At 35.9% G+C, this 25,413-nt stretch overlaps 1 protein-coding gene across 2 annotated transcripts; it reads left to right on the plus strand.

The window, feature by feature from the left end:
* The first annotated feature begins 886 nt into the window (after positions 1-886).
* LOC126765256 (homeotic protein deformed) lies at positions 887-24,974 on the plus strand. 2 transcript variants are annotated; one of them, XR_007668320.1, is made up of 6 exons: positions 887-2,230; positions 4,344-4,444; positions 4,521-4,698; positions 21,502-21,899; positions 23,721-24,270; positions 24,387-24,974. XR_007668320.1 is itself a non-coding variant. In XM_050482952.1 (5 exons), the coding sequence occupies exons 1-5, from the start codon at positions 1,525-1,527 to the stop codon at positions 24,105-24,107; spliced, it is 1,770 nt and encodes a 589-aa protein (XP_050338909.1). In that variant the 5' UTR covers positions 887-1,524; the 3' UTR covers positions 24,108-24,974. The 2 variants fall into 2 exon arrangements, 1 of the variants encoding a protein (XP_050338909.1); XM_050482952.1 differs by having other exon boundaries at positions 23,721-24,974.
* The last annotated feature ends 439 nt before the right edge of the window (positions 24,975-25,413 follow it).

Consider the following 25,413-nt stretch of genomic DNA (forward strand, 5'->3'; position numbering starts at 1 on the left):
TCTTCCGGGGGGTCAACAGAAATGGCGTCGCAATGGCCGCGTATAAAATATGTTTTTCCAAAAATTTCAGAATTTCTTTGTTAATAGTGTATATGTACATACATATTTGTATCAATAAAAAATTCTCATAAAATATTTAATTTTTTATATGAGAAAAAAATTTTTGAAAAAGGATGTTTTTTATTTAAGGAAACCCATGTAACTCCTTAATATAAAGTTTTACAACACCTTTGATCCGAACTTAGCTTAGTTCTCATTCAAATAAATATTAATTATTATATTATATTTATTCAATTATTTTACTATTTTATCAACTCCTTTACTAGTCCCAAAAAACTCTGCACGAATTTAAAACTTTTAGTTTGAAGGCTGAATTTATAGTTAAAAGAAAATAATGTACACTAAATGTACCAATAATTTGTAAATAAGCCAGAAACGAAATATATTCACTAAGTCTACCACTTGGTTTCACTGTTGCATTGTAATAGATTTTCTCTCCCTTGAGCAGAGCGCACATAGAGGTGTGTTAAGCATTTGCAGTTTCATTCGCACAACGCTTGCTTGCCCGTTTCCACCACCGAGTCACTCTTATTGCCGCGTCATGGTGGTGGAAAAAATGGCGTACATATACAATGCCAACAACAGCAATGTGAACAATAGCGCAGCTATGGCTTCTCCTGTGCGGACAGTTACATATGTGTGGGCAGAACCATAGCGTTTAATTCGAGTCGCTCACACCGCCGCACAGCGCGCTACCCTTGAATGTTTGTGAGTGTGTTTTTTGTGTGTGGAAACCAGAAAATCGGGTTTTACGGCAAAATTTTAATGTGCGTCGAACGAAGTCGGACTGCTGTAGACAAATACTGTTGGACAGCAACGAATGAGCCCAAACGGCTGACTGAATGACGGACAAGGGGAACAGGTTCGCTGGTCGTCGAGTCGCTGCGAGTCATACACAACAAAAGAACGGCTCGTCATGAACAGACCGAACGGAACGTAGGAATCGGACCGTACGCGTATTTGAAAGCGGGCTTTTAAGTTTGGTCGCCAACCGCGACTCTTCAAATATATTTGGTTTATTTAACAAAAATTGGAATTTGCTCTTGAGTGCGAGTTGTATACTGCCGACGCGCCTAAACGAATTACTTGAAAACGACTTAATATCAAAAATATACTAAATGTAATTACGAATATAGGAATATACTATGCATTTCCGTGCGCGTTGTAAAATAATGTAAAGTGAATCGTGGAGAAGTGAAAAAAGTGTGTGGGAAGAAGAAAAATTCTAAATAGAAAAGAGTTATGGTGAATTAAATACTCAGTGATAAATTTATAAAAAAAATATGTTTGATTAAACCAAAAAAGCTTTGAATGAAGTGAAAAAATATTTATTCTTTACAAAAGCTACCCAGAAGTGAATGTCTTCTCGCCAATAAGAAAAAAACAGGTCCTTTATTAAAGTTTCAGACAAATTAAAAAAACCAAAAAAAATACATAAAAATTATTGTGTAGCCCCGTGTCACTATGAGCTCATTTCTAATGGGTTACCCACACGCGCCGCATCACGTTCAAAGCCCCATGGGTATGGGTAATGGCTTAGATCCGAAATTTCCACCCGTTGCCGACGACTATCATCACTATAATGGTCACTACTCCATGACGGCAACGACGGGACATATGTCGGGCATGGGTGCGACCATGGGCGGCGGCATGCCACCCAGTATGCCGACGCATCCGCATGCCACACACCCTGCCGACATGGTCAATGATTACATGGCAGCCGCTGTCCACCATTCTGCCGCTAATCACCATCCGCCTCATCCGCATGCACATACAAATAGCGCGCTCTCAGGTCACCATCACAATAACGGTTATACGAATTATGCGCCTACACCCACTCATCATCACCACCAAAGTCTCGGCTACTATGGCCACCATGCGGCTGCGATGCATACTGGTCCGCCGGAATTCATATCGGCTGGAGCGGTGCACTCCGAACCTATTACACCGTTGGGGAATGGTGTTTATCCACCGCCGGTAAATACGCCGAACGGTATAAGCGCTTCACTTACCTCAAATGGATATTATAATGGTTATTATGGTACAAATGGCAGTGTCGGCAGTGCCCATTCGCAAGGTCATTCGCCACACTCGCAAATGATGGATATGCCCCTGCAATGCTCTTCGACTGAACCGCCGTCCAACACAGCACTGGGACTGCAAGAATTAGGTAAGCACAAATTTTGTTTCTTAACTCAAAGAAAAGTGTACTTAAATGAGATGAGGGGCGTATGTTTCCTGATAGTCAAAAATTTAAGCAAAGTTGTTCATAAAGATTTTTCAAGTGTCTCCCAATTTTTAATAGCAGCAAACAAGAATCGAAATAAATCTATATTTTGAGCAATTTTCGTTGCGATAATGGGTGGTATGAGAAGCAAATAAATTAAATGATGTACAAAGTCGGTTTAGCGTTGCCTTTAGTATATCGAGCGCTTTAATAATTTCTAATTTTATATTTGAAGACATTTCCAAACATTATTGGTATTTCCTTACTTGTGTCGACCGTTTTCTAAACAAAAGAATGTTAAGAGTACATGAAGTTTCTTCTCAATTAGGCTTCTTTGAATAACTAAGAGCTCTACTTATTTGGCGCCATACACATATAGGCACATAGTGTGGTTTCGTAATCTTGTCAGACTATTAACCAAGTTTTCTAAGATGACTCGATGATCCAATAATTCTTATAAGGCGTTATAATTTCAAATATTTATATACATATTTATTGAAAGTAGATATATCTGAGAATATTCTTCCAAAATTTCATGTTGATCCGGTATAAGGTTTCGTAGATAAGAATATATATGATTTCAGTATGAATTCGTGAACTTATTGTAATCTCATACCAAAACTTCGAATTTTATGAATTGTGAACTCATTGTAATCTGATCCCGAAACTTTAAACGCGATTCGTTGTTTCGTTGAAGAAAATTTTTTAAAAATGGCTGGACAGATCGACTTGAAACATTCAAACAATCTTCTAGATATATTTGTGAAGCTCGAAGAAATATGATTTTGATAATAATTTAGATTTTTTAAACAACTCTTTAGTGAAAAAAACACTTTTTTTTTTAGATACCGCCATTTTGTCAAAAGCATAATTGTGACTTGTTCTTCGATTATTAGATCTAATAATCCACAGTAATAATAGTTTTTTTTGGTTTTTGGGTTGGAAATAATGTTAAGCAGTAACATTTTCTCAAGCTCACTTGTTTACAGGTTTTAGTTAAAACCTTTTAGTTAAAATCTATTAGTTAAAACCTTAACTTAAAACTTGGATGAAGGAAAAAAACTGAAATATGGATTTTTGGCAGACACTTTTACAAAAAAATTTTAATTTTAGTGAAAATTTCGAGACATCTTTTTTTTCAAATAGTTGTAATCAGAAAAAAATCCTTCGTTCAAGTCTTTAAGAACTGTATCTCAAAGACGCATGTAAAATTTAATAAAGGTTGAGTTCGGTTGAGTAGTTCTCGCGAAATCTTGCCAACCAACTTCAAAAACACAGTTTCGAGAAAAACGCGTTTAAAGACGGCGTACTTAGCCTAGCTAGCCTCGAGCGCACAAGTTATCATGCCTGTATCTTCGAAACTAATATTCGAATCAACTTGAAAATTTATGAAAATACTCTAGAGGTGTGGTAGAATTGAGAAAAAATAGAAAAAATGGATTTTTTGAAACCCGTACACCCATGTAACACCGTAAGTTTGTCTCTTCTTTTCTTCTCTGCTTAATTAAAATCATAACCTTTAACTCTCAGTCTAACATTTCAAAACAAATTTCAACATAAGTTCTTATATAAGCTGGGAATACCCTTTCTCCAAATTAAAAAAAAAATAGGATTTTGTCAGGTAATGAATTTATTATAAGGCGTGAACCCATGAAGATACATATATTTTTATTCATTTAAGGGTAATACAATTGTCTTAATTTTAAAAGATATTTATTTAATAAAAAAATTAATTGTTAATTTCTTTAAATTGAGTTCAAATATTGGTATTAGAATGGGCAGATAGGGCCAAATCTGGATCGCTCTCCTTAAAACCTGATAATCTGATATCCTTTGCGTAGCGTTTGCGAGCGCTTCGTTTTTGACCAGTTCTTCAATCTCATGCCAAAGTTCAAGATCTTTCTTTATCCTCCATTGGCGTAGCCACCTCTTACGCGGTTATAGCCAAAAGGACACGACAGCCTCAGATGAGATAATATCTTTAGCATATATAGTATATTTGTTCCTTCAAAAAGCATATGAAATAAATTTGACGACTAATAGTGTTTTCTTAAAGGTCTCAAATTGGAAAAGCGCATCGAGGAAGCCGCACCCGCCGGACAACAACTACAGGAATTGGGCATGCGGTTACGCTGTGATGATACTGGCTCGGAAAATGTTAGTATTAAAAACGAGTTTGCATTAAATTTGATTGCATGAAATGATTAATTGTTGCTAATCTCCATATTTTAAGGATGACATGCTGGAAGAGGATCGTCTGATGTTGGACAGATCGCCGGACGAGTTGGGCTCAAATGGAAATGATGATGATTTGGGCGATTCGGATACCGACGACGATCTAATGGGCGAAACAACAGATGGCGAAAGAATCATATATCCATGGATGAAGAAAATACATGTGGCGGGCGTTGGTGAGTGCATAAAAAACCGTATACTAAATGCAACTGAATAGTTCCACTATTAAATGTCTAAAAGGCGCTAAAGACAGCATTAAAACTTCATTAACTAAAAACTAAGTGACATATTTAACAGTCATTAATCAAACATATGCACGTTCAAAGTGTTATTAAAATAGATCAAGTGCCGAAAGGGCACTTCAATCCACGAAGTGCGTGTGTAGTACGGTGGCACGAGTGTCTTTCGCCACTTACAATCCAACTTCGAGATATTCGTCGCTTAAATGAGATTTCAAACTATAAATAATAATAATTGTGTTCCACTTAATTACCTGCAGTTACCACGCTTGAGTAAGAAGAGAGAGCGACTGAGAGTTTCAATATCATTTTATTATGACATGCCGCACTAATTGTTTGTTTAAAATATGGTAAATGACTCCCGTGGGATAGAAACATGCTTAAACGCTGGCCAACATCACACTAAGCCAAACGCCTCTATTAATAATTCAATTACATGTATGTATGTATAGATATTCAAAAATATTTTTGAGTTGAAGTGTAGCTCATTTTTAACAAAGCGCACAGCGTCAGCGTGGAATGTGGGTTCTTGAACTTGCACTGTGTGTTGGCCGGCTAAGCAGCGAAAGAGTCAAATGCTCAAATGTCAAATGATTCAGATAGTTTTCGGAGTCAGCGCCAGCCGCAGCGCAGAGCGATAATCAGGTTCCTATAACGCAGCACACACATACATATCTACACACTCTTGAGGTATGCATGTACTATGGACACGAGTCGATGATAAATGTCACAACATTAACATCGAATGACACGGCTCATCCGTCACTCGGTCGGTGTCATCGCCGCTTGTGCGCGATTGTGGCACTGTGCGTTGCATTAGTTCGACAGTAGTTGCCAGCATGTTGCTGCAAAGTTGTTGTATGAAACTGTTGTGCCCAAAGGCATTCAAGTATTTATCTCCTTCAAACGGTTGCTGGTTGTTCTCTGGAGGGCATTCATCGCTTATTACTTGTTGAACATTCATTTGATATTCATCATCAGCATAATCGGCTGCACATTGACATTTCATCTCAGATAGCAGTGAAAGTTTGCTGTGGCAAGGTGTAAAAGCGATGTTGCGGGGACCAAGCGCTTTAAAGCTAGATTTTGGTGGAAAAATAAATTAGCGGTAGCCACATTTGAGTTTTATTTAACCAAATTGGAAAATAATGAGTCGGAAAAGTCTAGCTTAAATTTTCTTCCCTTTTTTATAAAAAAAATTTCAAAACAGCCAATTTCTTCATTATTTTCACCCATTTTTGCTCAGCTGTAACTTTTTTTCAACTTCCCCGGATTGCTTAAAATCTCATCTTTCCAACACTATATAGTATGACACAATGTGATTGGTAGCATTGGAGATATACTACTGCAACGACATCTATTGATAAAATACGAAAATACTTTTTCGACTAACCAATATAATAGTTATTCTACAATTTAATAGTCAACGAAGCGCTCTTTCGAAAAAATATGAAATTAGAACTTCAATAGGGTATATCTTTTGGCCAGCACTGCTAGCTGTTAGTTAGTAAGCGTTGCAGTGTATAATACTTAAGTATGGTTTTCTTATGACTAAAAATAATAGCTGAGCGCCATGTCAACACATATGCGTGGACAAACCTCCTCAGCTAAACATGTGACTGTAAATACCGTAATTAAGAACATATTTGAGTTGTGACACAATTCATTCTGTTTTCGGCCTGTGCCTCAAATGCAATTATCAGCTGGCTACTAGAACGCGCTACCGTCGACGAAAATACCACATAATAGCATTTATACTTCATATACTATATGTACATATATACATATGTACATATGTATATTTATGTGTATTCCCCAATGCACTTTTTCTTGATCATCGGCCTATCCACAAACTAGAAAGCCATTAATGAAATGCGTTGAAGAATTAATTACATTGCGTGTTAAAAGATAAAGAAAGAGTAAAAAGCCCATTTATAGCACTCTTCTTTATGTTTCCCGCACACAAGCCTAGTAGCGCCTTAAATACTATAAAAGCGTAATATCGGTTAACATATTAACGCATTTGCCTAATCGATACAATGTTCATACGGAATAATCATTTTTATAGTTTTTTGGAATTGTTATTAGTAATACATATTTTCCTTAAAATTATCAACAAAAATTAATAAAATGATAAAATTTTTTTTCGCTGAACGTTAAGGTATTTTTTCTAAAGAAATAATTTTATCTCACACAATCTGCCTTAAGAGAGAGTTTTTATGATATACCATAACCAAAACTTGAACTAGACTATAAAAGTTTTAATATTAACGTTAATAATGCGCTTGATTAATATAGAGTCCTGAGCTTTATTGCCAAATATCGCTTTAGGGAGTTTTATTCGATGTCATTTTTGCAAAAGAATCAGGTCTTTTCGTACTAGTATAGCGTAGGCACGGCTATAACCGTGTAAGGGGTGTCTACGCCTATAAAGAAGAATAGCACAGACACGCTTCTACACAAAACATTTACTAAAAATGTGTTGAGTTGATTCGTAAGAGATGCTGAGATCCTCTGTTTTATCTCCGATGCTAATATTGTGATATTCAAGCACTGTCTCCTTAACGTTTTCGATATTATCCCATCACCAGAGTTGGATGGACAACTCACATAAGGCAAGTTTTTGATGACTTTACGCCCTTCACTGAATGCGTTGTGTTACTGAAATATTTTTATTCATGATAAGATAGACTACCCAAATCAGTTCTGTAATATTTTCAACGATAAATTGGTAAAATAAAATTTCAAGAATTTATATTTGTTAAATTTTTTTCCATGGTGAAATTAGCCACACAAACTTTTCGTGTCGTAAACAAACAACTGTTTAACATACAATAGTTAACAAATGAAGATCAAAATCAGTCGGTTGTAAGACAAATTTCGTACCAATCTAGGAAACAATGTTTGATCGATTCGGCTTCCTCGCGCAATTTATATGCAGTCCGAGTCCGAGTCAAATTTGATATTCACATTATCCTAAAAAAAACTGAAGTAATATCGTCAGAAATATTATCTTTCTCAGCAAAGACGGTTCGAAAAATTGGACAATGAGCGTGGTTCCATCCACCTTTGGGTGAAATCTATACCTCGAAAATTGAGCAATTTTAACATTGATGCGGAACATTATTCCGGCATTCTTGCCTAATACTGTGAAGAGCTGATCGCAATCAGAATGACTTTCCATAAATCAATATTTTAAATTGCACATTTCTCATTCATCAATTACCAACGAAATAATCGGAATAAAATGTTGAACAAATGTTGCTTAAGGTATTCCATTCCGCATCCAAAAATTTCCGATACCGAATATGTGGCTATGATTGTCTTTTTCCGAAAATATTCTTCCATACATAAGATATTTTAACAAAATTCATATATAATCTTTTCTCGATAATAATGTGCCGTATCGTGTCGTCGTATATCTCGTACAGCTCATTGTTCAATCGACCGTCGATTTATGGTCATCAGAAATCTTCCGCAGAACCTTTTCTTCGAAAACTCGCAACGCCGACTCATAAGATGTCATCGTCCATGCCTCCGCACCATATAGCTGGACGGGGATGATGAGTGACTTGTAGAGTTTCGTCGAGAGAGTTTACTTCTCAATTGCCTACTCAGTCCGAAGTAGCGCCTGTTGGTAAGGTTTATTCTGCTTTGGATTTCGAGGCTGACATTGTTGTTGCTGTTAACATTGGTTCCAAGATAGACGAAATTATCTATAACTTCGAAGTTATGACTGTCAAAAGTGGCGAGGGAGACAAGTTGCGGATGCTTTATGACGATATAGCAATAATATCGATGTCATCGGCGTACGTCAGCAGTTGTCTTGAAGAAGATTGTGCCTTTTCAGCACAATTAGCACTTTTTCAGCTCTGAAGCTCGAATTATTTTCCCCAGCAGTAGATGGAAGAAGTCGCACGAAAAGGAGTCGCCTTGTCTGGAGCATCGAATAGCTCGGAGAGTTCTTTCTCGATCCTGAAGGGGCTTTTGGTATTGCTTAAGGGTTCCCGGTGGTCTAGAACACTCAAATTAAGGGTGTTTTCTAGATTTTTTAAGGCTTAAAATAAGAGCAATCAATTTAAAATATTTACAGTTTATTTATACACTTATGAAAAGTACAAAAATATTTTTTTGTTAAATAAAAAAATTTTTAATAATATTAAAAATGGCGTTCAAAAAAAGCTATCTTAAAAAATGACTCCAGGTGCCGTTGTCAATTTTGACTCTTCAGAATATCTGCAAACCAAATAAATTATTAATCAGTAGGAGTGCAGCTATCGCTGAGACCACAACCAAAAAAAAAAATGATATCTAATTAAAAAAATTTCGCGCTTTTGAAGTTCAGATTCTGAAAACAGCTATTTTTGTTCTTAAAATTAAAATTTGATCGTAGTCCCTAATATTGATCTTATAAACACCATATTAAAATTTCAAGTGATTCGGATGGATTATTTTTTTTTCCATCAACGGCACGCCGAACAAGGTAGTTTTGAGATAAATGACGTACAAAGCATCCATTCATTGAGCCCTTTGATTATAATTGTAATACTAAGATAACATTGCCGAAAGCTTGGTAACAAATATTGTTATTAAAAATACGGAATTGTTATTAAAAATTGTTCTTATACTTTAGTGTTCCATATCTAAGTATCAAAGTTCATCAAATAACATATCCAAACGTATAATTTTTTCAAAACTGCCATGAAAAAACGCTTATCTAAAGAGAATAAATGTACAATATGTACATTCCTCTACACAACCGCCCAGTGCAATATCTATAAAATGACTTAGAGATGGTTTCAATGTGGCGCTAAGAAAAAATCACAAATCGCAAAATTACGAAATAACAACAGCCGTAGAAAAAATTCAAAGCACAAGTTCAATATTAGGTTTTAACACGGGCGATTTCAATAAATCTCTGGTCATGCGAGTACACAGCCTTGTAAGCGAGTTTCAATGGCAAATAAGCATTCGCTACAGTACGCGCTCCGCCGGCTGCCCCTGATGAGTTTCCCAAATGCGGCGCAGAGACAAGGCGTGCGCGCGCAGTCACTTGATGACTTGCGAAAAATCACATCCACCGCTCCAAGGAGATGCAGGCGGCGCACAGATGCCGCGAATATGTTCAACACAGACGGTTATGAATTGTAAAATCGAAATACATACAACACGAAAATGTTGAACAGAGAAAAAACGCTGCAAAACAGCAGCAGAAACAAAACCAAAAACTCGACATAACAAGCAACAAACACCGTCATCGTCATCGCCAGCATCCACAAATCAGCAGCAATACAACAGCATAACAGCACAACAGCACAACGGCGCAATATCGACAATGTCGAGAATGACGGAGTTGAATTTGAAAAGTTCGCTTTTATATGACAGATGAGGCACGAATACTCAGTTTCGATGAAAACAACAGTGCCAGACAAACGAATTGACAAAGAGACAAATACATCAATCGCATTGGCGACGCATTCAACATCGAATGAACGGCAAATTAAAACTGCCTCACTTTTACTGCTCTCTCCCTTGCTCCTGCACTGTCAAACAGTAAAAGCTCCAAAGCAAACAAAAAACTGCACATCTCGGCCTTGGTCGTACCTCGCAGCTTAATTAGCGCTCTTTCGGCCGACACACCACAATCAGTACTCATCGCCATTACAAAAGCGAACAAATAAACAACTTTTCAATATCGCACACCCTTTATCGATATTATTTTTTTTGTATTAGCTCGCTGACTTTGGTTCTTTAACGCTTTGCGCCAATTAAATTATCCATTATTCTACAATTTGCAGCCTAACTTGCACTAAAATGAAATCGTAACTATCCGTAAGGTGGTCCACTTCATTTATATCGACTAAAAGCCACAGTGTTTTTTTAATTTTTTTATTGTGTTTGGAAAATATTAGAATAATAGTTGTCAAAGGAAAAGCTGAAAATCTGAGTTTGATTTCAGCCGGCAATTTAATACCCAATAGCGCCAAAGCGGCTCACTTTATGTTTTGAATTAAGTTCGCATTAAAACGATTTTCAAGGTCACTTGCAGCTTTTGTATTCGTTCTTTGCTCGCGCGGCAAATGCGTGATCGTTAGTCGGCTTTGTTCGCTTTCGTTGGTCAATAAGCTTTATTACTTTTTTTTAACAGTTCGCATCAAGTCTCCATTGTTCAATGGTTTACTAGGAATTTACAACAGCTGTTAGACTATGCTGGTATTTAGAAATAAACTTCCTGGCGTAAAATATTAGATATACACACATATATTATGTTTGTATTAAAATATAGCATTGATGCAATAATAAAGGGTGAACCATTTCGAAGTTCCCTCTTTTTTAAAGAAAAAACACAGAAACTCCAAATTTTATTATTTATTATCATTCGAAAGAACATTCTTTGGTATTTATTTTCTGAAGGTTATCTCTTTCAAATGTTGGCTGGGGCTCGGTTTTAGAAGGTCCATCCGTTGAGTCCAATTTTCGATGACTCGTTCGATGACATTTCGACTTGTAACTGGCAAATGACTCGCGTGATATTTTGTTCCAAACCCTGAATAGAAGCGGGATTGTCCGCATTGATATTTGACTTTACATATCCGCACAGAAAACAGTCAAACAGTGTGATATCACTCTATCTTTGTGGTCAATTGACCGGCCCAAAACGTGAAATTGTCTGCTCACTGAAGTACTCTCTCAATAAATCCATTGAATGAGGCGATGTGTGGAAAGTAGCGCCGTCATCTTGAAACCAAATGTCGCAGTTTCAATTTCAGGCATCAAATAGTTGGTTATCAAGTCGCGATAACGGTCGTCATTGAGGTAACCTTCTCAACGGGATAATTTTTGAAGAAATATGGACCACTGGCCCACAATCCACCCCAAAGCGTTGTTTTTTCTGAATAAATGGCTGCTGTTGTATCTCTTTAGGTTGATCTTCAACCAAATGCGGTAATTTTACTTGTTTACATACCCATTGAGCCAAAAATGAGCCTCATCGCTGAAAAAATCTAGCTCGAAAACGTCGGGTCTTCTTATAACTTTTCAATAGCCAATAGAGCGAACTGATGTCGCTTGGGAAAGTCGAACGGCTTCAATTCTTGCCCAAGCTGTATTTTCTACGCTTTCAATTTAAGATCTCGACGTAAAATGCGACAAGTCGTTGCATACGCCAGTTCGAGTTGCTGCGAACGCGCTGAATCGGCTCTGCACGGTCTTCGTGTACACTCTCAGCTACGGCTGCTATATAAATGTTCTTCACTGCTTGCTGGACGTGGTCTATTCGGTCGAATATTATCCAATAATGAATGCTGAGTTTCAAGATGGTCGATGATATTGCGAATACTACGCTCAATAGACCGATTATGTTGACCATAAGTTGAGCGAAGCGCGCGAAACATATTCTTCATAGAACGTGAATTTTCGTAATAAAGTTGAACGATTTGTAAACGTTGTTCAGGCGGAAATCTTTCCAAGATGAAATGGTAAATAATACTTAATAAAAATAATATGACAACTTGACGCGACTCATGCGTGATCTGTCATAGGCTATTGAAAAAGTACTTTAACTTGGATCATCTGTCATACCCGATTTACTTCATAAAGAAGTTCAGTAGAGTAATTATTTAGTAAGTCAAAAAGCAGTAAAAGCGTTAACTCTGGTTGCATCGCAGATAAAATACCCTGCACAAAAAAAGTTTCATAAAAGAACTTCCTATTGATCGGTTAGTAGTTGTTCGGAAAATATAGCGCTGCCTTGGACATTTTTCCATGTCAAATTTCCTGAGTATATCTTGTCCAATAAACATTTTTTGATATGATTCAGTTTGTATGGCAGCTACATATATGTACATATGTATATTATAGTTGTAGGATCTCAACAATTTCTGCGGAGATTGTAGCGATGCCTAAATGAAAAAAATTCCATACAAGGCCTTTTGTTTGATCGTTCAGTTTGTGTAGGAGCTATAGGCGATATTGATGATTCCAACAGATGAGTAGCTTCTTGGGAAAAAATATATAAAAATATATCTTAAAAATTGAAGAACTAAATCGCGTATATACAGATAGCCGGATAGACGGACGGTGCTAAATCGATTTACCTTACACTTATGCTTTTTGTTGGGTCGGTTTGATTTTTGGTTAGAAATAGAAGAAGAAGTGCTTCTAAAAACACCCTCTATAAATTCAATAAATAAGTTTAAGTAATATTCATCAACTACCTATATATATTTTTATAAGTTAACTAACTATTAACTCTCATATAATGGGTTGTCAAAAAAGTCTTGCGGTATTTTTATTGAATTTTTTTTTTGAAATTGAAATGAATTTTTGATGACTCATGCCCAGCTCTTGACCGATGCTACGGCTGCTACTATGCCGGTCTCTTTCGACCAATTCAGCGATTTTATCGCAATTTTCGACGACAGGCCTTCCAGAGCGTGGCGCATCTTCGACCACCTCTACACCAGAACGAAAACGTTGAAACCATCGTTGTGTGGTGGAAATGGAAACTGTATCGGGTCCATAAACTGCACAAATTTTATTGGCGGCGTGAGATGCATTTTTGCCTTTATCGTATTTATTTCTCTTTATTTTGCTCCATGTTTGCGACGCTATAACTCACGAACGACTTAAAAGAAACGACAATCAATCAAACACGTGTTAGCGCGTGAAATGAGCTTTCCAAAAAGGTATAGCATGACCCGATGCGACAAATAAAACTAGAACTACGCGCTTTCAGCGCCAACTAGCGAAAATACCGCAAGACTTTTTTGACAACCTATTATATTACTAAGTTTAAATTGTAGCATTTAATTCTATTTGCGCGAATTTGGGGAGGCTTAATTCAGCCCACATGCATATAGTTATTATTTTGTTCAATTATAGGTAGGTATGGTTGTATGTCAGTTCACTTTGACGTGTTCATTTAGAAAAAAGTTTAATACCCACACACAAAAGAGCAATCAAACTTCGCGCTAAACAAAAAAGTAACAACCTACAGTTGAACAACATTTGAACGACCTAACGTTCGTTTGTTTCAAGAGAAGAACTTATTAATGATTTTATATTTATATATTTATATATCTTATATTCAAATTAGGATGTTATAGAAGTTGTTTTAAAGTTTTAGGAAGAGATAAACTTTGATTAACGTCATCACTTCATAGCAAGATTTTCCCCGTTCCTAGTAAGGGCCCAAAACAGTTCCTGGAAACTTCTCCTAGAAGGTCACTTACTTTGTTATTGATTTCTATCGTCATAAAGAGGTTCAGCTCTGAAGATTCACTACTTATATTTGACAAAAATGCTTTGAACGGAATTAAGTTAAATATTCGAAATTATTATTTTTTTTCAAAATTGATATAAGAATAAAATTGTTATAAGAATATATTTTTGTCAGGCAAATTAAACTGTTATTCACACTCTGTGTAAAAATCTTACACTAACAGTAAAACCGGAAAATATTATTGCTCTATGTAACCTTAACCCAAGTTTTAGTTGTTTTCACTTGTGTGTAACTTTAATTTCAGAGTTGTTTGCTATGTGCCGTACTCAACAACTAAGCGTTTTTAGTGATAGCGTATAAAACATAGCTCATGCGTTCACGGTATCTAATTTAAAATATTTTCCTTACTTTAATACATTACGCGGCGTGAGTTAGAGTGGGCTGGTCGCCACGAACGAGCAACGCTTGTTCGTATTATGAATTTGCTATGAGCTCATATTTATTTTAAGCAACAAATTGCAAGTCATGTGACAAGCTGCTGATGCAGCTCCCGCTGTTGTTGAAATGTTGACTTGTTTTTTCCATAAAACATGTGAAACATGTGCATATGTACATACATGCCCCTCTCAAATATGGTGAACGTACAGAAATTGTTTAATATTTTCTTAAAACACACACTTTAGTAAGACTTGTTAAATTGTATTAAATTTGGAGTTTTGAAAACTAAATAAGATAATATTTATAATCGTTTGGAGAGGTGAAATAAAGGGAAACATAACAAACGTGGAAAAGTAATATAAATATATAAATATTTGAAGAAAATAGCTGGACAGATTTGAAATTTAAGTTATCACTAGTAGAAAATGCATCAAAAAGAATGGTCTGGGAGGTGGGCATTTAAAGTCCCCTCTTTTAGATATTAATTTCGGCGTATTACTCTCAAAGAATCTTTATACGTAAAGGTTTGGCTGTTACCGGATCTTGCTAGATCTATGATAAATGGTTTAAAATTTAAATTTTTTGAATTTGAAGCCAACAAAAAAGATCTAACATGCCAATACTGCTTTTAGGTTAGCTTAGGCTATATTAGCTGGTAGTCATACCTTACATCGACTTTCTGGCCCTTAGTAATGTCAGAAGTTCACCTTAATTCGAGCTGAAGTATTCGTCATACAGCACGTCAATGGTTTCTGCGAACCTTAAGAGAGACTTAATATATAATTTTGACACTTCATCTAGTTCCTTGAACCGCGAAGCTGCTAGATATCTAAGACGAGTTCTAGATCAGGCTGGATAGAAGCAGAGTAGGTGTTGCAGCATCTCTGTCATGACTATTTCATCGGACGGCGTTATTGATGATCGTGTCAGTAAGTTTTGATCGGGTCATTAGGCTCACAACACTCCTGCAGTCTTTTCGAGACCGTATGAGAGCTTTGTACATAATATTAGCGATTCTGGAAGTACTTAAGGTATCTAATCTGACCTTGATCAGTCTGTCAGTCCACTGAGAAGTCTTATTATGTATTGATTTTAGCGACTTGTACTGGTTCGGTAGTCAGTCGGCTGGCATTTTTGGCAATCCCATTGGTTTTGTGCTCTACAAAACAGTATATGTATATGCAGCCGCTTTCCTTTAAGGGTTACAAGGGCTTCTTTGCTTAAAAAAGAGATTTTTTGTAATTTTTGCTCATATTAAAAATAAAATATTTTATTAGAGTTTTTTATTGTTACAAACATATACTATTAACAAAGAAATTCTAAACTCGACCATTGTCACGCCATTTCCGGTGACCCCTCGGAAAAAAGATGCGGCCGCGTTGGCAGGATAATTCCTTATAAAATCATCTAAAGTGAAAAAATACGTTTTTTAGTTAAAACCTTAACTTAACTTAGAACTTGGACGAAGGGAAAAACCGGAAAAATGGATTTTTGGCAGACATTTTTACAAAAAAAATGAAAATTTCAGTGAACATTTCTTGACATTTTTTTAAATAGTTGTAATCGAAAAACAATCCTTCACCCAAGTCTTTAAGAATGGTATCTCAAAGACCTGGATGAAATTTCATGAAGATCGGTTGAGTAGTTCTCGAGAAATCATGCCAACCTATTTCAAAAATACAGTCTCGAGAAAAACGCGTTTAAAGACGGCGCACTTAGCCTAGCTAGCCTCGAGCCTCGAGTCCTCAAGGTTGTATCTCCGAAACTATTACTCCCAATAACTTGAAAATTTAGCATAATATTCTGGAGATAAAATTTTTTGAAACCCGTAAACCCATGTAAGATTATGAACCAACATTCTCTTTAATAACAAGCTTGATTGAAGCAAATTTTTTGATGCCTAATTATAGAGCTAATCTCGCTAATCTTATAGGTAGAAGTTGACTCATCTGGGAAAAAAGTTAAAAAGAACAAGTTTTAAAATATTTTGAGAGACTTTCTTCTACATATCGCCAACATTTCTCATGGATATATTACTACTTCCAATTGTGAACATATAATTCTATAATCTATACAAATTAAAAGAATGGAAGGAATCGGATGAGTTTTTGAGTAAAATTCAACTCCCAAGTCTTATTTTTTTCTTTTTCATTTAATCCTAATACTGTTCCGAAATGCAAAAAAATATACATAGCAACATTTGTAGTCCGAAAATAAAACGAAAGTTCAGCATTCGTAAATTTATGTGAAAACATGATTTTGTGCCATCTGTCAATCAATACGGTTCAGTTACAGAATAGCCTCCGGATAAATACCCTCCAGACGCTGATCGATTACAAAAGTTAGAGAGATTGGCATAAACATAGGAGATTATTCAAATTTGAATGAAGAAAGATCGAAACAAAAATTTAATTCATAAAGAAATTTAATATCTCCCTTCAATAACTAATTAGCACTAAAAATAACAGTAAATAAATATTAATGAAGATTAAAATTTAAATCGACAACTTATGGCTATTATCTACGGAAGATCGTATTTCTGTAATTTTATGCAAATTCAATAATAATATGTGCTAATTTCCTAAACGCTCCGTTACTTTTATACAAAGAGTCACAACGGTGGTCCAGCATAAATTCAGAAGCCTGACAAAAACGCGTAAAAAGTAAAAATAATCATTAAATTACATATTAAAGTGTTGTCGCGATAATTAATCATATTTTATGAAATACACTCGCTTCCATGTGCCACCGATCAAACGAGAAGCAACCGCGTTGCGGATGGGTGTGAAGGAAAACAATAATTAAAGGTTGTCGTTCATTACAATCAAGCGACGGAAGTAACAATGTTATCGGCGACTGTTGGCCGGTGGTCGACGGCGTTCGACGTTTGCGTATGCCCAGTTGCCGGTGTCGCGCAACGATTCTAAGCTGTTTACACGCACTCGTTGTCGATTTTGTCGAACCTACACATACCGCAGTCGAATTGTCTTCGAGCGGCAAGGTAAAACTGATCGCGTTCGGATTAAAAAGATAAACGAAATTAACTGCGAGCAGACTAATAAGCCGGCAACATGGCTTGAACATTCAAATAGCAAAGCGAAAGAAGCGAAGCAAAACAACAAAACAAGAAAGGGGCAAGTGACAATGAAACCGGCGCACTTTTTCGGATTTCTACTTACTTCACCTACATAACGTAAAGTATGTACCATACATATGTACATACTTGTATGTATATACATATGTACTCGCGCATGCGTTGGCTGCAGTAGTGTCTTTCAAAAGCGTTAAGTCATAATTGTGCGATCAATCATGCATAAATTGTGAGGAAAACAAACACGCCGACAACAGCGAGAAACATCAGCCGATCAGCCGGCGAAGACGTACTACAAGTTTCAATTCTGGAAAATTGGTGAATGGAGTGAAGTCGAAAATTGGCCCATATCAGCAAGTCCATTGTCTTCGTTTCACCCGAAGACTTTGCCACATGCTATGGTAATTGCCTTTTGATGTTTTCGTTACGGTATTTTTATTTTTACAAAGTTCCATCACAATTGCTACTTGTTTCTTGCTTTTTTATGTACATATGTATGTAGATAAATATAGTATATATGAATATCATGTATTTATGTATAAATGAGAAGGTGGTTGCTTCAAAACGGCGCCGATTAGTAAGGTGATTCGTCGAAAGCTTATTTATATTGGGTAGTCTTTTCATATTTCTAAGCAAACTTCAACTTAATTTTTTTAAATTCTCTATTGACAAAATACGAAAAGACTTTTTCGACTACCCAGTATAACCAAATAAAGCGTGAGTCTTAAGCGGTCTCTCTTAACAGAAGCCAGCAACTAGTGTGCCCCTCATAAGTTGTTAAACATGTTTTAAAGGCCGCCGAAGACCAATTTTTATTCCAAGACAATAGTCAAATAAACAGTTCTTAAATAATTCTAAGAAACTGGTTGCCGATGAAAGCACACAAAAATGAAGAAAATATTTTAAGTAATATTTTTTTTGTTTTTTCTTTAATGCTTTTACCCTCAGATTATATAACTTACAAGATATTACGATAACTCCAAGCAAACTAAATTATACCTACACTTACTATGTATGGTATATAAGTATACAGTTAGTTGTTTCATAGCTTGATTGGCCCTCGCTCCTTTATTTAAGTTGTATCATCCCAATGATACGGCACTTTACGTGTAATAAATTGGCCTCTTTTTTGTTGCCACATTAAGCATGCAATCAACACTCTCCGACTGCTTAAGAAATCGAGACAATGACTACGCATTTGGGGGATAGCAGTTGGTTAGGCTGATGTCGGGTTGCCATCCGTCATCAAGAACTGCATTCATTGGCATTGTTGTTATGTGAAATGATACGCAGTTATCGTACAACAACATTTGGCACTTTTGCTGTTGGTATTATTGATTTTTTCATCGTGTAACCGCGTTCTGTTATAAAAGAAAAAGCAAAGGAATTTTCGCTAAAATAAAATGGAGACAAAAAGAATCTTACTTACCATTCACAGGAGCGGATTTTATGGTATAAAAGGGTATAGAGCTGCCTTGCATAATAATCTATGCAAAATTTCATGAAGATACCTTAATGAGTTACATGGGTTTCTCCGTGTAAAAATAGCCTTTTTTTATTATTATTTTTCATATAAAAAATTAAATATTTTATTAGAATTTTTTATTGTTACAAACATACACTATTAACAAAGAAATTTTGAAATTTGTTGAAAAAAAAAATATTTAAAACTCGGCCAATGCGACATTTCCGGTGACTACTCTGAAAAAAGATGCGCTCGCTTTGGGAGGATAACTCTTTACAGGACCATCAATTGAAAAAAATACGTGTTTTAGTTAAAATCTTAACTTAGAACTTGGACGAAGGAAATAACTGAAAATTCGATTTTTTGCAGACATTTTTACAAAAAAATTAAAATTTCGACATTTTTCTACAAATAGTTGTATTCGAAAATAAAATCCTTCGTCCAAGTCTTTAAGAATTGTATCTCAAGGCCTGTGTAAAATTTTATGAAAATCGTTGAGTAATTCTCGAGAAGTTTTACCAACCGACTTCAAAAACACAGTTTCGAGAAAAACGCATTTAAAGATGGCGCACTTAGCCTAGCTAGCCTCGAGCGCACAAGTTCACAAGGCTGTATATCCGAAACTATTGCTCCGATAAACATGAAAATTTAGGACAATATTCCAAAGGTGTTGGAGAATTTAATAAGACAAAAAAAAATGATTTTTTGAAACCCGTAAGCCAAGTTTTCCACACAAAGACCTGAGTTTGTTGGGTCAGCTCTATGGCAGTATATGCTATAGTAGGTCGATCTGTTCAATTCTTTTTCGAAAATTATAGCAGCGTTTTTGATGATAATCTACGCCAAGCGTTTTGAAGATATCTTGTCTAACAAAAAAGTTTTCCGTATAAGAGCTTGACTTTGATCGGTCAGTTTGAGTAGCAGCTATATCCAATAGTGATTTGATAGTGGCGTTGTTTCCGGCAAAAGAGCAATTTCTTGGGGAGAAAAGGATATGTGAAAATTCAAGAATGATATCTCAAAACCTGTGGAGCTAGGACGACAGAACTGGTATATAAACTCTTGACCCAATATGGTGGAAAAATAGTTTGTAAAAGCTGTACGAGTATTCATTAATGAGAAATAATTATTATCCTGATGAGTTTCTTGCCGAATGCCGTAATAGGCGACGAAATGACTTGAAAGAAGTAAATTAGACCTACTTCTGCATTTTCTATACAGTGCACTGATCTAAGCACTTAAATAATAAAACAGTTAGCCAGATAAGTAATAGTTCAAATTTTTCGTGGGAAACACCAACCGAAAATGGCCTTGGCCTCAAAAGTTGTTTCTATTTATTGCGAAATTTGGAAACTAAGAGATCGCTATCTCACAATCGCTTATACAGTTATATAAAAAACCGGCTGTCATCCGTTATTTCTCTATTAATCTTAAATGTTATTCCCAATTGGGCATTCGGCTGTCTTTACGTCTTATTTACACATTTATTGAGCGAAAATAAAGCTTTCATTGAAATTGTTTATCGGATTGTAAAACCAATCAATTACAAAGCCATTTACAATGTTTGTTACGAAGCAGTAAATGAGGGAAAGAACAATAGAAATATAAAATTGTTGAAAACACTCCAAAAGACAAATATATTTCACTTTAGCACAACTCATATTTCACGTTAAGTTAATATATTTTTCAATGATTGCCACAACTGTAAATAAACTTACAATTGCGCAAGTGAATTCACGTTTATAGTATGTTTGTATGTAAGTCCACTTTTTGTGTTGAAGAAAGTTCTTTTGCGCTGCGGCAGCAGGTGTTGGCAATTCTTGTGAAACTTACACAATTTTCTTGAGCCCACCGTTTGAGAAAAGGGTTGATTTTTCTTGTTGCCTCGCGAAAGTAACCAACTGCTTACTGCTTACCGTTGCCCTTGAGGGAAAGTCTCTTTTAAGTTATACACTTAGTTATCAGTTATTGTCCGTTTTTTCCTCGTGCACTTCACCATTTTTGATGTTGATTAATTGTACTGTCGCCTAACAACACGCTTCACACTGGCCTTTGCCCCGTCAAAGAGTGACAGCGACTGCGACAGACGCATCAGTTGCCACACCTTTCGCATACGAATGCACAACTGTGTTCGTTTTCCGACAAAGTTAAATTAAAAATTTCCACCAAAGTCAAGGAGTCAGTACGAATTTGGCTGAAGTTTGATTAAATGCGCGAACATTTGGCACAAATGCCGCACTCGCTTGAAAGGGGGGGATGGAGAGGAGTACTTAACGATTAGCTGTCAGTTTACCATAATTTGGTGGCTTCAAGTTTTGGCTCAGCGATAAAAGCGCAAAACGGTTAATTAAGTGGCAAAAAATGAACTTGAAGCTGGAGAGCTCTAATCATAACTTCAAGTTTTAAGATTTTATAGAGAAAATAATATAGTAATATGTTAAATTACTCAGCTTGAAATTTGTAATTTCATATTTTATTGAAAAATTTTTCTCATAACTAAATTGAAACCATTTTTATTTTCAGCAAATGGCTCCTATCAGCCGGGCATGGAGCCGAAACGCCAACGCACTGCTTACACCCGCCACCAAATACTCGAATTGGAGAAGGAATTTCACTACAATCGTTATCTCACACGACGAAGACGCATCGAAATCGCACATACACTCGTGTTATCGGAGCGACAAATCAAAATCTGGTTCCAAAATCGACGCATGAAATGGAAAAAAGACAATAAATTGCCCAACACGAAGAATGTGCGCAAGAAGACGGTCGATGCGAATGGAAATCCAACACCAGTAGCGCCGAAGAAGCCGAAAAGAGTGAGTGCAAAGAAGCAAGCGCAGCAACAACAACAGCAGCAGCAGCAACAATTGCAGCAGAGTAGTCAACAACAAACGCAACAACCTCCAGTAATAAATGAGGTAAGTTTGAAACCACCTATTTAAGAAGTATGTATGTAGATATGTGTTCACATACACCTACATTATTGATATTCCTATTCGTAGATTTGTATGCTCTCGCGTTTTCTATCCGTGAAATCGAATACTTTTAATAATATTTGAAATATTAAGTTGAATTGCTGGCTCCGATGGTTAAAAAATAAATCGAAAAGGGAGCGTGGAATGATCTTTACTCAGGATATTGTATATATATAGGTCTTTCAAGATTTAGAATCTCACATTCTTCCCCACAACTTTATGAACGTAAATTTATATAGTTTAGACGATATATTACATATCTTACGACAGTCAAACTACGTGATCGACTCGGAAATTGATTTTTATTCGATCTTGATCTGTTAACTCCAAACTATTTTGTTCCACTTCCTAAACAACAACAAAAACCGAAAAATGATCAAGAGTAAAATCGGATTTCGTGTGGACGGTTATCGCCTACTTTGCATTATAATCTCTTAGAATCACTCAAATCGGACTGCAAATCATTATTTAATTAAAGCGTGATCCATTTCGAGGTTCCCTAGTTTCTTTAAAGAAAAAACTCCAAATGTAATTGAGAATGTTTATTATCATTCGAAACAACATTCTTTGGCATTTATTTTCTGAAGATTATCTCTTTCAAATGGTGGTCGCGGCTACGTCTCAGATGATCCATGATTGAGTCCATGACTCGTTCGCGCATTTCGTCTGGTAACTGGCGAATGACACTCGTGAAGTTTTGTTCTAAGGTCTGAATCGAAGCGGGATTGTCCGCATAGACTTTACATATCCTCACAGGAAAAGGTCACCGAAGAGTTCTCTCAATAAATCCAATGAGTTATGCGATGTGTGTAAAGTGGCGCCGTCTTGTTAAAACCAAATGTCGCCAAGATTACGAGCTTCATTTTCAGGCATCATACATCATCAGGCATATACATATATATATTTTTCCCGTAGTTCCTAGTACATCACCAAATAGTCGTTTTAATAAACGACTATTATGTCGCGATAACGGTCGCCATTGACGGATACGTTTTTACCGACATCATTTTTGAAAAAAAATGGACTGATGATTTTATCGGCCCACAAACCTCCCAAACCGTTGTTTTTTCTGGTTGCTCTTCGCCCCAAATGCAGAAATTTTACTTGTTTACAAACTCATTGAGCCAGAAATGGGCCTTATTGCTGAACAAAATTTGGCTCGCAAACATCGGTTATTTTTAGAACTTTTCAAGAGCTCATAGACCGAAGCGATGTCGGTTGGGAAAGCCGAGCGACTTCAGTTCATGCACAAGCTGTATGTTTTACGCTTTCATTTTAAGATCTCGACGTAAAACGCGCTAAGTCAATGCATACGTCGATCCGAGTTGATGCGAACGGCAACGAATCGACTCTCCATGGTCTTCCTGTACACTCTCAGCCATAACTGCTATTTTTTCTTAACTGCGTGGTGGACGTGGTCTAATCGGTCGCTTTCCATATATCTATCAGAAACTTTGCATCTAAAAAGATGCTTATATGTCTGAACCACCGATATTGGACCACTATACTTGTATGTTTCAGTTCATATATGGAAAGCTTTTTACTTGACAAGATATCTAAAATTTCCAAACATATTGTTTAGAATGGAAATAAGTAGGAAAACGTTTTCCGTTAGGTGCAAAGTTCGTTATATATAAATATATAGCAAATATATCTAGCAAATTAACATTTGGTGCAGTCGAAGTTAACGCTTTTTCTTGACTTTTTTTGTACTGAACTCACTCATATTAATCATTATTTCCTCTATTTCATTATATTTTCCAGTGCTTGCGCACGGACAGTTTGGAAAGCATAGGCGATGTCAATTCGTCGCTGGCAAACACACCGTATATGCCTATCTCCAGTGATCCATCGAACATGCTTAACGCTGCAGCGCTGCACCAGCATCCATGCAATAACAGCAGTAACAACGGAAGTGGCAGCTACACAGGATCTCAACAACAACAACAAATGCCAAATAGTCATGCGAATGGTGGCATTAACGGTGTACCTGTCAGCTTGCAGGCAACCAACAACAACAATCAAATGCATGCGAACCTTCATCCCGCCAATCAGCACACACACACGTCCCTGCCGCCGCCAACGCAGCAACCGGATATGATGGCGAATCTGCAACACATAAAACAGGACTATGATCTAACTACACTGTAGAAATTGCGCATATGGGACAGACGGCCGGCCTAGGGTTCTTAAAGTATAGACAAATTAATTAATTTCATACAAATGAGTCTTGAATTACATTTACCTGCACTTTTAGTCTCTTAAAAGCGTACGAGCAGTGTAATTTATGCAGCTAACTACAATAACTGTAAACGTAAGCATTTTATGAGTTCGCACTTATTACATTTCAGTTGTCAAATTTTTATAATTTGTTGGGCAATGAACAGTTATCTTATTTATTTAGGCAATATTCTTGTTATTTACTTATAGAAAACTGGAAAAGGAAATTTTTATTACATTTTTCTCCTACAACACACGCTAAAATAAGCGGGAAAGCGCAAACTATATTTACCTTAACCTCAAAAATATTTTATTATTATTATGCTTTTTTCTTTAAAAGACATAATTAAGTAGCTTTTCAAATTGCCATTCTCATGATGGTCAATAACAGATTCGGAAAATGCAGTGAATTAGTTAAGTTGAAATATTAATGTACATATATCGTATAAATATGAGTAAATACATATGTGCATATGTATATGTGAACAAAGTGTTTTTGTACAGCCTGTACATATACATAAGTAGGGATTTAAACTGTAGATATTACTGTATTTACAAATGGCTTATGTAATTATATGCATATGTACGTATATATAAAGTAATGTTATTCAATGAATTCTTGTCGAAAGAAATAATATCAGTACATATAATTAAATACATAGTTATAGCGTATATATAAGTAGTTATAGTTGTAATTTAAAATATGTTTTATTTAACTTTATTATAATAATGTATAAGAAGATTGTACACAAAATTATAGACAATATTAATACCAAATATATTGAAATGAATATCAGAGTTGTTGGTCTTTGAAATTTTTTATAAATAATTTTTTTTTTAATTTAAAGTGAATGAGCAAGGTCTTTAAATCCATTTGACAGTTTGAAATTTTTACTGTGGGCAAAAAATAGTAAGACTTTTTAATTTAAATTTCGCGCGCAAAAATATGCGTCGAAATATGTTTTTCCAGGTTGGTATGACTGCCAGTGACATATATGCCAAATGTTAATTTGTGTGTAGTACACGCTCGTTTTTCTCAAGTACATTAAGTGCATCGGCGATTTTTATCATAAGTGAAATTATTCAACGGTACGCCAATAAAGAAGAAGAAACAATTATTCAACGAAGAAGTTCCATTAAATTTGGTGTCCGGAATCGAACTTCTGTCGCCAAAATGTTCAGAATGTTGAAAAAGGCCTTCGGTGATTATTGTTCGTCGCGAGCAAGTGATTTTGAT

Source organism: Bactrocera neohumeralis, chromosome 2, assembly GCF_024586455.1.
Source record: "Bactrocera neohumeralis isolate Rockhampton chromosome 2, APGP_CSIRO_Bneo_wtdbg2-racon-allhic-juicebox.fasta_v2, whole genome shotgun sequence".
Classification (NCBI taxonomy): Eukaryota; Metazoa; Arthropoda; class Insecta; order Diptera; family Tephritidae; genus Bactrocera; species Bactrocera neohumeralis.